The sequence below is a fragment of the Pseudophryne corroboree genome, chromosome 5, assembly GCF_028390025.1.
Source record: "Pseudophryne corroboree isolate aPseCor3 chromosome 5, aPseCor3.hap2, whole genome shotgun sequence".
In the NCBI taxonomy this organism is placed as follows: domain Eukaryota; kingdom Metazoa; phylum Chordata; class Amphibia; order Anura; family Myobatrachidae; genus Pseudophryne; species Pseudophryne corroboree.
In genome coordinates, this window is record NC_086448.1 from 763,710,501 (window position 1) to 763,722,682 (window position 12,182).

At 44.0% G+C, this 12,182-nt stretch overlaps 1 protein-coding gene across 1 annotated transcript in view; it reads left to right on the top strand.

Moving 5' to 3' along the window:
• The window catches only part of GRHL2 (grainyhead like transcription factor 2), a 144,280-nt gene that overhangs the window by 73,616 nt on the left and 58,482 nt on the right, over positions 1 to 12,182 (top strand). Inside the window, exons 4-6 of the mRNA XM_063924214.1 lie at positions 3,838 to 4,225; positions 6,396 to 6,448; positions 6,580 to 6,733. Of these exons, the coding sequence (XP_063780284.1) occupies positions 3,838 to 4,225; positions 6,396 to 6,448; positions 6,580 to 6,733 (595 nt within the window). The remainder of the gene's footprint in view (positions 1 to 3,837; positions 4,226 to 6,395; positions 6,449 to 6,579; positions 6,734 to 12,182) is intronic.

Genomic DNA, 12,182 nt, shown 5'->3' on the forward strand with positions numbered 1-12,182 from the left:
AAAGTTTGTAGGGCTGTTATGAAATGGCCCATGGTTCACTGCCTTTTCGAAGGCCGTTTCTCCTCTGAGCATCTGTAAAACGTAAAAGTTCTGTCAGAGAGGCATGAAATCTGCACATTCAATGCATTGGGGCTTGGGTAATGAAATTTTAATCTTCAGATGTAATTTGAGGATAACTCTCAAACGTATGCTGAAACCATTTCCTCAGCGGAATATAAAAATCAGTATTCACTGACAACACAAGTGTTGCTGAAGTTCCACTGTGTGACTGATATGGCAATTACATGTTCTATCTGCCTATCATTCTTTGCTAATGATAAGGAAGATCATAAAACACCTTCAGGATTTTCTACCACACGCAGATAAGGATTAGTAATGTGCTATCTGTTCTATAATATTAGCAAGATGTAATATAATGACAGCTTGGTCAAGATTTGGTCAAAAGTGAATGTGTGGCACACAAATACTGTAACAAGTGACAATGACAAATGCTTCATTTGCACCATAACCTAGGACCATGTATAATGTTTCTTTTAGATCTTATCCAGGTGTTTAATATAGAGATGAGCGGTTTGGTTTTGACTCTGTTCTTTTTCATCAACTTCCAGCAAGTTTGCATTTACCCTATTGGTTATTTAAGTCACGTGACAGCCAGTAAGCCAATAAGATCACGTTTTGAGAGCAGAACATAAACGAGTAAATTCAAACTGTTTATCTCTAGCTTAATATACTGAGATATATCCTGAGATGATGGTTGGCTTAATGGTTTTATTCGATTTTGTTATTAGAAGGAGCAGAAAATAATTGTTTTATTTTTACATTACTGTAGAAATAGCAAGTATACTGTATAATAATAATAATAATTATTATTATTATTTATTATTATTATTATGTATCATTGTATACCTTTTGTGTAATATTATTATTATTATTATTATTATTATTATTAATCTGAATAATTAACAATGATCTGGTTTGATCTGTGTTATGCCCATGATGGATCCAAAGTCATGGATTTGAAGACTGCTGCCCAGCTCTATTTGACTCAGGGGAATAACTAGATATATTGTAGGCCCCAAGGCAAAAGTTTGTAAGGACCCCTTTATACCACCCAATGGTGGAAAAAGCATATAACACATGTAACTGTGACAGGGAAGGTGGCCCCTCTCGGCTCTGGGCTCCATAGCAGCTGCACTCCCTGCACCTATGGTAGCTACACCCTTGGCTCTGGCATTGGAATCTGGACTACTGTTCTAGCATTAAGATATGGGCTACTGTGAGGTCCAGCTTTAGTATCTGGGCTGCTGTGAGGTCCAGCTTTAGTATCTGGGCTGCTGTGAGGTCCAGCTTTAGTATCTCAGCTACTATTAGGGATAGCATTAGTATTTGAGCTACAGCGAGGGCTAGCATTAGTATCTGGGCTACTATTAGGGCTAGCATTAGTATCAGGACTACTGTGAGATCTAGCTTTAGTTTCTGGGCTACTGTGAGGTCTAGCTTTAGTATCTGAGCTAATATTAAGGCTTGCAGTAGTATCAGGACTACTGTGAGGTCTAGCATCTGAGCTACTATTAAGGCTAGCATTAGGCTTCAGGCTTCTATGAGGGTTAGCATTAGTATCTTGGCTACTCTAAGGGCTGGTATTAGTATCAGGACTATTGTGAGGTCTAGTTTTAGGATTTGGGCTACTGTGATGGCTAGCATAGGAATCTGAGCTACTATTAGGGCTAGCATTATTGTTTGGGCTACTGTGATGGCTAGCATTAGTATTTGGGCTATAATGAGGTCTAGCATTATTATCTGGGCTACTGTAAAGATAGCATTAGTATTTTGGCTATTGTGAGGTTTAGCATTAGTATCTAAGGCAGGGCCAAATTAAGCCTTGGGGAGGGCCCGGTGCACTTAAGACAGGGGGGCCTGGGGGAAGGGTGTATATTAGATTGTGCATTCCTCCAAACATGACCCATTCCAGGAGGGACAAAATGCTCTCTACCTGGACTTCCCTCTTATATGATTGGCATCACCTGTGTTGAACTATTTCATTGATAAGAAAGGTATTTAAACACAGATGATTGCAATCATAAATTAAGAAGGAAGTCCAGGAAGAGAGCATTTTGTCCTTCCCTAGAATGGGTCATGTTGGGATGTATGGATTGTGTATATTAAATTTAAACCAATGGTGTATATTAGATTAAAACTAATTCTTTCATAATACTGTTTTATAGCTCCAGCTAATTGAGAGACCACTATTTTATAAAGTTTTCTGTTAGTGGAACAGAGACAACTTAAACAACCTTAACATACACATAGAAAAATAAAAGCTATAATTTATCTTGCATAAATGCAATAGCAGGAGCCTCTGTACCACTTACACACTAGTATAGGACTCGGGAGGACCCGAATGCTCTCATTAGATTACTGCCTTAATCTGGCTATGATCTGAGGTACTATTAGGGCTAGCATGGTATCTGGGCTACGTTAGTGTACACAAGCCTCATTATCTTCCTCAGATGCAGTACTATCCCATTTGTAATCCGCGACAGCAAACCATACTCCAGTGGCCCTGTCCCGATCTGGCAGCTTCTTTCCTGAACCCAACATGGGTCAGATCGAGTTACTCCTTGGACAGGTTTGGTCACCTCAGTAGAGCAATCTCCTTCATAACACAACAGACATTACACTTACCTATATTCTAAAATGGCGCCCCCTATTGAACAGTGTAACATCCAGTTTTGTTATCTGAACACAATGGTACACTAGCCCTAGACCTCCATGTTCTATCCATTTCTATGGTCCTCCCCTCCCCCAATATTTTTTCCAGAGGGATCAAGAGGGAGATTGCTTTCAGGCATCCCATCTTTTGCATCACCATGGTGATTTGTATCCGTGTGGAGGAGAGAGCCCAGGGACAAGCACCACTACTAATATACCTGGCTATGAGACTTCTACGATTATGACAGTGTAGCTTTAGCTTTCCGGTATGCTCACAAGTCTGACAGTGGTGGCAGGACCTCTCCTACATGGGGAAGCAGTCAGAATACCGACGCCGGAATACCGACCCTATTCTGAATGCCGACACCGGCATCCAGAATGGGTAAACCATTCTGGTGCTGGAATCCAGACAGCCGGGATCCCCGAACAAGGAGACACCATGCCGCTAGTCAGGTAAGCCGGGGGGGGGGGGGATAGGTTTAGGGGGGGTTAGGGTTAGGCTGCGGGGGGGGGGGTCTAGGGCCAGGCCGTGGTCAGGGTTAGGCTGCCGGGGGGGTTAGGTTTAGGCAGCGGGTGGGGGGGGGGGGGTGTTAGGTTTAAGCACCTACAGGGATGGTTAAGGTTAGGCAGCAAGTGGGAGGTTAGGGTTATGCTGTGAGTAGGGAGGTTTGGGGAGAGGGGGGAACACCCTTACTCACCCCTGTCGGCTTCTCAAACATCAGGATCCCGGTGTCGATACGACGACTGCCAGGATCCCGTGTGCCGGCAAAACATACTGATCCCCCTACATGTGCTTCTATATGTTGAGCTATGATCCTGAACTAGCAGCCTTCACGACGCTTGTGCTTTATTAAGCAAGAAGAGTATTACAAACATTGGCAGGGATGTAATGAAGACCGGTGGCCGTGCGGGATGCTGGCCAAACACAGACATTTTTTTTAAAGGGGCAATCATGTACAAAGCTAAACTGTGCCTTGTACTTGATTGCCCCTTTTAAAGAACATCCGAGTTTGGCCGGTATCCCGCACGGCTGCCGAACCTGGACTTCATTACATCCCACCCATTATATTTCAACGTTCTTTTTCAGTATAACATGCCATAAAGTAACTTGTTTTTCATGCACAGGAATGGTATTCTGGCTAGTGAAACTCCAAGTATCCTGATTACCGGAGAGAATCGGGTGCAGGTTTTGAAATCGAATCCAGTGAACCTTTCCCTTAACACAGAACCTGTGGAATCCTCCAAGAGAGAACAGTATAACAGTAATTTATCTGAAAGTCCAACACCTGCCCCAGCTTCCTCCGCCACCACGGTAAAAGCAGAGGAGTTCACACCGGTATTTATGACCCCTTCGGTGGCTTACAGAGCAGACAGCGAAGAACCTCGGGGGGTTATTTTTGAGCAGACTCATTATGGCGCACATATTGCGCAACATACAGACTACCTCAAGGACGATCAGCGCAGTACGCCAGACAGCACATACAATGAAAGCTTTAAGGAAGCAGTCTCTGATGTAAGAACATATAGAAGTGAAATAAATCTCCTGTGTTTATGTAATAGTGTGCTGCAGTGCAGGTGGGGATAGGACGCAGGTGGTGTTGCGGCTGGAAAAGATGACACAAATACTTGCATTATAATAGTATTATTTAAATGTAGATTAAATAAAACCTTTTGGATGTGATCATTAACAGCTATAGAGGTTTATTCGTTTTTAGCACTGCAATAAGAAATTATGGAACACCTGAATGTATGCAAGGACAGGGGCTCCTATTGGAACTTGGTAAATCTGCATTTTAACAGCCCCCCTCACTATTGTGGGCATTGTGTGTAAGGGTCACTACTACTGTGTGAATTCTGTATATAAGCGGCACTACTACTGTGTGCATTATGTGTATAAGTGACACTACTGTGGTCATTTTGTGTGAGGCATTACAACTGTGGGTATTATATGTACGGGGCACTACTGTGGGCATTATATCTAAGGGGCGCTACTGTGTGGCAAAACATGTATAGAGGATATCATGGTGTAGTGCAATGTGAATAAAGGGCACTACTGAGTGATGTAACCTGAATAAGGGGCATTACTATGTGGTGTAATATGAACCAGGGGGTACTATTATGTGACCATGCTGCTTCTTTGTGAGATCAATGTCTCTTTATAAAGTATGGGAAGTGGAGCACTAATTTCCAGTTTGGAGGGGGGTGCCGAAAACACTAGCACTGGCCTTGGCTCCGCTTAATGTGAGGGGGGGGGGGGGGGGTAGGTGGTGGGGTAAATGCGTTCCACCACTTCTCCAGGACCACTTTAAGCTCTGGGTGGGTTATATTGTTTCTGTGCAGGGTAAATAAATACTGGATGCTTTATTTTTACACTGCAATTCAGATTTCAGTTTGAACACACCCCACCCAAATCTACTCTCTCTGCACATGTTATATCTGCCCCCCCCCCCCCATCCACCTTCCTGCAGTGCACATGGTTTTGCCCATTAGCTAACAAATTTGCTGCTGCGATCAGATCTGAATTAGGCCCTGTGTCCTCAGACGCAGCACGCGGATCTTGCATATGCATACAGGAGGCGTCTATCTCCTGCAGACACTTTCTGCTGCCTATAAATTTTAATTACATGGAATTGTACAGCTACTTACTTGCGTCTGTGCAATTCCTTACAAACATGAATTTGGCCCATTGCATGAAAAATATGCCCCATTGTGTTACATACAGTTTAGCAGAATAGTTTTTTCCTGTCTTATTAGGCGAAGTAGTTAATATACCGGCTGTCGGGATCCCGGCGTTCAGGGGACTCGTTGCGCTTGCTGCCGGTACTGTGGCTGGCGGGATGCCATTGTCGGCATCCCGTCAGGTGGGATAACATACTAATGGGTGTAGGGTGTTCGGTGTGAGCCCCCTTAACTCGTCAGCACATGTACTCTTTATACGCTGCTCACATTATATTATAAAAGTCAGTACAGCATGGCTTGATGCTGTGATGGATGTACACCTATTTGCATAACGTAAAATCCACAAATCGATACTATAAATGGTGACCAAAAAGCCAGACACGTATGTGCGTATGCTGATTTACCGGCATGTGACACTTCACCTGCGTGCATACTGTATTATTTTGTTCAGTTGAAAACCTAAATAATGTACATTGGGACTAATTCACGTTTGTATGCAATGGCCGATGTTTACGCAATGAAACATCGTCAGACTGCGCATGTACTGCAATCAGAATGCCAAGATGCCGCTGCATTCCCTCTTGCAATGAGGATTTCACATAAAAAAGTGATTGACAGTAAGTGACTGTTTGGAGGTGTTAACGGGGAGTTTACGTGGAGTGGCGTTAAAATCGCAGGCGTGTAATTGCCGTTCTCTGAGCGTGTATATGCAGTCGACTGTGATCATGCACACAGAGAAACATGGCTCCTGTGTTTCGTTATTGCTGTATCTACTCAGCAGAACTATAACGGTGTTCTCCTTTACTGCGTGTAGGCTGCGAATGTGTACGCAATTGCGAATGAGTTTGCGATGGCTGCGGTGGCGTCTCATTTCTTTCCTGTGCGGCAGCTTCACTTGCTAACATTAGCAGTTCCGTAGCTGTTCCGTAGGCCCATTGTCTGTATACTTTTATATCTTGCAATATATATCTAAAACATATGAATTTTTTTTCCCCTTGTGCTAGAAATACCGCAGTTCATCGGTGGCTGAGGAGTTTATGTACGATCAAACAGCAAGGTATGTTGTAAAAATACATTGTACCGTGTCGCTGAACTCTGAGTAATGTCTCTGCAGGGGTCATGGCTAATAAAGCTTGTTGAAAGTAAACATTTAGTAATATAGATATTCTCTTTTTTATTTTTCCTCAGTACATTTCAGTATACTTTAGAAGCGACAAAATCTCTTCGACAAAAACAAGGGGAAGGACCCATGACTTACTTGAACAAAGGACAGTTTTATGCCGTCACTCTGAGTGAAACGGGAACCAACAAGTGTTTCAGACATCCCATCAGCAAAGTCAGGGTAATAAATGTTATGCTTGATTAATAATACTTTTAATTGAGTTTTATGTGTTTTCTGCTTTCAGATGGTCGATCTACGTGAAGTCATTTTAGACCCATTGTAGAGGCAGGCTATTGTAGGCTCAACCAATATTCAACTTATGGGTCTATTCATGAAGCAGTGAAAAGCGTGGAGTAGTGAGCCAGTGGAGAAGTTGCACATGGCAACCAATCAGCAGTGAAGTAACATTTATAATTTGCATACTGTACAATTGTACGGAGCAACTTATTGGTTGCCATGGGCAGCTTCTCCACAGGCTCACTTCTGCACTCTTTTTCACTGCTTCATGAATAGACCCCATTCACAAACAGGGGGAGATGTATAACAACCAACTATCTTCCCCCTATCACTTTATAGCATGTGCTTGAATGATCTCCACAAGCTAGATGGTTGCTAAGGGTAACATCTCCATTTGTCCACTTTATTTTAAGCATTTGTATGTAAATGCTGTTGTATGTAAATGTATTCAAATTACCCACTAACCTGAGTAAATGCATAAAATACAACTTATTTATATTGATTTTTCTTTTTAAAGTACCACTGATAGGTTTAGTATATGTTTTTTAATTATCCTCTTCTAATTACCTTCTTTCTCGGTAACTCACCACAGAGTGAGATGCAGGTGATGAGTCTGTTGTGAATAAATATTACAGTACCTGCAGTGTAAATGGCTTTCATTGAATTTCCTTTTTCTATGCTAGAATTACAGCTACAGATGTTTAAATTACCCCTTGGGGCGACATCTGCAGACTAGCTGAATAGACAACAGACACCTATAAGCCATATATATATTTCACAGGTGATAGTGTTTCCATTGTAAGGAATGTGAGTGGTGATATACAATGGGAACATATTCTGAAGGCCTCTAGGTATTACTTTTCCTGCTCTCAATATGGACGCCTGTAGGTGTATACGTGAGTAATGCACCCTGGTAATACAATTGAAGACAGTATGTCTGTAATACTGAGATGCATGAGGAATGATTAGAATATGCCAGTGTGTCTCATACAGTAAATCCATCATATAATTTCTGTATAAGTAAATATACATAAAACCAGTCTGTGGCTCAAAAGGTATAGATTTTTATATGACACTTCTTAACCACCTGCCTGGAACCGTGACAGGAACAAGGTTTTCGGGGAAGCACAGTGCATGGAGGGGAGCTTAGACCCTCTCCCTGCCCAATTTTTTTTTTTTATCTTTGAAAGGGGGGGTGGGGGGGGGAGGACGGTGTAGGGTGTAACTGTAAACCCCAGGGGGGCGGGGGGGATATTTACAATCATTGGAGTTGGGGGAGGAGGTCTATAAAGTTAAATTATGCTAGACAGGGCTGGGGGGGGGGGGGGGGGGGGAGTTAAACTATTATAAAAAATTATTAATACACTGGCCTGGGCGGGGACAAAGCTTTTTTTTTTTTTACTTCTAAGTGTGTGGGGGCGGGGTGGGGGGTAGGCACACTGTTATACGGAATTCAGACCACTGGGGGTTCTGTTGCCAATGGAGGTGGGAAGTTATTTTATAATGGGGACTTATGGACACTTCAATTTCTGAGCGGTTTTGTGGGTAAATAATCGTCAGGTAAGTGGTTAATAACTTAATATATATAAAAATCAATGGGCCTGATTCTAATATGGAAGTAAAACAATAAAAACTAGTAACTGTGCACCTGGGTAAAACCATGCTACACTGCAGGGGGGTGGGGGTGCAGATGTAACATGTGCAGAGAGAGTTAGATTTGGGTGGGGTGTGTTCAAACTGAAATCTAAATTGCAGGGTAAAAATAAAGCTGCCCAACGTTTGTGGGCTGCATGCCAAAGCAGACAGTACGTAGTATTTACCCTGCACAGCAAAAATATAAATGTATTCGATCCCATAGCATGGCAACATGGTTTGTTCCAGATACAAAGTTACTTGCTTTTTTTTTTTTTGCTTCCAAATCAGAATCAACCCCAATGTCCACTGCAGGAATGGAGAACGCATTAATGTGGAAACCCTATCATCCAGTGCTTTGTATACAGGATATTCCCCATATAACCATATGCTCACTTTGAGAGATCTCGGAGGGTGATGTTAATTCTGGAAGGCATAGCACCACAAATTGCAGCCCCGCACCCTGCTGTTAGTGCAATAATTTCCCTTGTCTAATACCACTTTTACACCGCCACTAAATACCCGGGTTATTGCCATGATAACCTGGGAGTGTCTCGGTGTAAAAGGGTTAACCTGGGTCCAGTTACCTGGGAATACAACCTGGCTATCTTGCAGGTTCCTGGGTCGTGGTGCACTGTAAACTGGTTAGCCGAGTAGATCCGGGGCCCATTCACTGCATAGAGAAGAGGCGGCGCTTGGAGATCATTTCATCTCCAAGCACCATCTCCGCACATGTCAGCGGTGACATCAAGGGGTCTCTTGATGGGTCGCACCCGAGAAGCACCCATTTATGGCTCCCGGGGGTGCAACCCGTCATTTTAGTATAAAAGCGGTATAATTATTAGATTATAACATTCTGCCCATTGGCAAGCAATCAATCAGATGAACCATCTGTGAGTGTGTAACTGCAATCCCAGCTTTGGATCTTTCCCACATCTATTTGTAGTTGGAGAATGTTATGTGACATATGACTGCAGATATTTACAGACTTATGCGATATCGCGTACGAATGTACAGTTTAGATGCATCGTATGATGCATTGTGTACATCGTACGCATTTTGGGTATCATTACGATGCGACATGCGGCCCCGTGGGTCGAATGTCGCATCCTCAGATCATATGTGAAGCACATATTATCCATCGTAAATTAATCATATGCATATGGTACCTTGCATAGGCATGCGCAGCACATTTTATTAGGGGGTGCACCGTCGGAGGGGTGTGTCTAGCACCGCCTTTTGGGTGTGTTTGGCACCATCTATTGACGGTCAACGCAATATAAAATATCCACCCTGGTACCAATCCTAATAAAGCAGATACATTGTCAGATGTTGTGGTGTGCACCAAACAAACACCCCTGCTCCTCCTCAGCCTGGTCTGGCTCCCCCTCACTTTTCTCTGCAAACTGCAGCAGCTTACTTACAAGTCACTCACTCACTGACACTGACAGTCACAGACTAGTACTACTGCTGCTGCTGGAAAAACGTGTTACGTGTCAATGCTGCTGCCGACCGCCTGCCAGTATTGAATTTGTCTTCCTAAGAGGAACGCTAGCTGCATGCTGAGCCTCATCAGTGGCTGGCGTTGGCATAGCATAGAAGGAGAGAGGTGGGCATGTGGCGGGTGTGACGGGTGGTCATGCGAGCAGCATGACGTAATCACATCTCGCTGTTTTTGTACATGGAGGTGGAGCCGAGAGTTTGAAAGCCGGTGGCAGTGGCACCCTTGATTAACCCAGGCGTCTGGTCAGTAATGCAGTCCTGTCAGGGTGCAGCGCAGAGGGGACAGTAATCAGCCTGCTCGGCGATCGCTGCATCAGGCATGTGAGATCGGGGTGCCAGACATTAGGGGGTGCCTGTGCGCACCAGGCACCCCCCCTGCGCACACCTAAGGTACCTTGTTTTATGCACATGGTCGTTCATACAAATTTTTTAAATCACGGACAGGTTTTGTCCATATTCCAGTGTTTGGGAGCGAATGGTTGATTGTCATTTGCTCTCATCTATACCAGATTTTCATTCCAACCAGCCAGATCTGGCAGATTATCTGATAGGCAATTGTATAATGTATGCCCAGTTTAAAGAGGGAATTCATTTAGCCGCTAATTGATCCCCCGGGGGTTATTCAATAGCCGGCATTATCAGAGATTTTTTTTTTCCACCTGGCCAAAAGCAGGAGAAAAAAAATCCCCAATGACTGTCCCGTTTTTCATGAATTTATCCCAGATCCATGTGTTTTTGCTGCAAATCTGGACAATTTTTCGCACAAAAAAATGGGCTGCAATTGGATTACCCAATAAAAAACATTGCGGTAAATCCCCCCCCCCTTTTTTTTTTTCCCACGAAAAAATGTATTGGACACAACTGAATTACCCCCTCCCTTTTACTTGTGAAATATCTGGTAATGTAATCCACTCCAGCCCTTGTCACTGGAAGGTGCACTATAATGTCATGCACTGGTTCCTCCAGAACTGGTTCTTCCTGTTTATAATTTCTGAGTGGGAAATCCCTGTGTAATGAGTTTGCTCATGGGAAGTCTTTACCTGGTTTATTTTGCACAGAAACCTCAGCCTTTGCTTGTTTAGTAGAGCCACACCATCAGGGAATTTGGAACTATGGGGGTCATTCCGACCCGATTGCACGCAGCGGTTCTTCGCTGCGGTGCAAATGGGTCAGAAATGTGCATGCACGGTGTGCGCATTGCACCCGCGCATCGTTGCCTGGCGCGCCGCCAGCGAGAAATGTGATCACAACTGCGATCGCAAGAGGATGGACAGGCGGGAGCCGTTCCAGGGGTGGATAATCACTGTTTTCCAGGCGTGGTGAGTCCAACGCGTGTCGAGGCGTTTGGAGGGCGGATGTCTGACATCAGGACCGAGACCTTCATCGCTGGATCCGTCGCACTGGGTGAATAACTGCAGCCTTGGTCTTGTTTCACTTGAAACTATTTTAGCATAGCAGGGCTGCACAAGCGTTTGCAGCCCTGCTATGCTAAAATACACTCCCCCATAGGCGGCGTCAGGTTGATCGCACAAGCAGCAAAAAGTTGCTATGGCGATCAACTCTTGAATGACCCCCTTGACTTCTGGTCTGTTTCAACCGCTGTTCTGCAACCATTAGCGTAACAATATAATTTGTCCCATCCCACTACTGCAGCCATCAGACGTGATGTAGAGAGTATGCTACAGTGCTGCAGTCACAATGTCATCCACCATTCCGACAGTCACAATTTTGGTCCACAGGAAGCTGACATCTATAATGTTGACATGGTTAAATTGTTAACATCATTAATGCCGACACTTGCAAAATGTTGGCCCTGACCAAATGTTGATATTGTCGCAACGTCAACATTTCCAGGAGGTTTAGGGTTAGGGACAGAATGAAAACAAAGCAAGCATGTCAAAAATCTAACAATGTTAACATGCGGAATGTCGAAATTCTAATGTGAAAATGATGAATGTGGACTAGTATTTGATAGTCTAACAGTCATACCGAACCCACTGGCTTGCCGTCTTGAGGGACCACGTCCCAATTACGGTTTCTGACGCAACGGACGTTTTCTGACACACGGACTTGTTCCACTGAGCTAGAGAGACCCTGCTCTTGATCCACAAAGCTATCAACGCTGGTACTGCTTGCAACCTGCACCACTACCCACATGCAGTCACCTGTATGTCCCACTCAAGCCCCGCTCTATGCTGAGAATCTGTTACATGCATTACTGTGAGTACAGATGCCAATTACCTGGGCCCAAACCAGC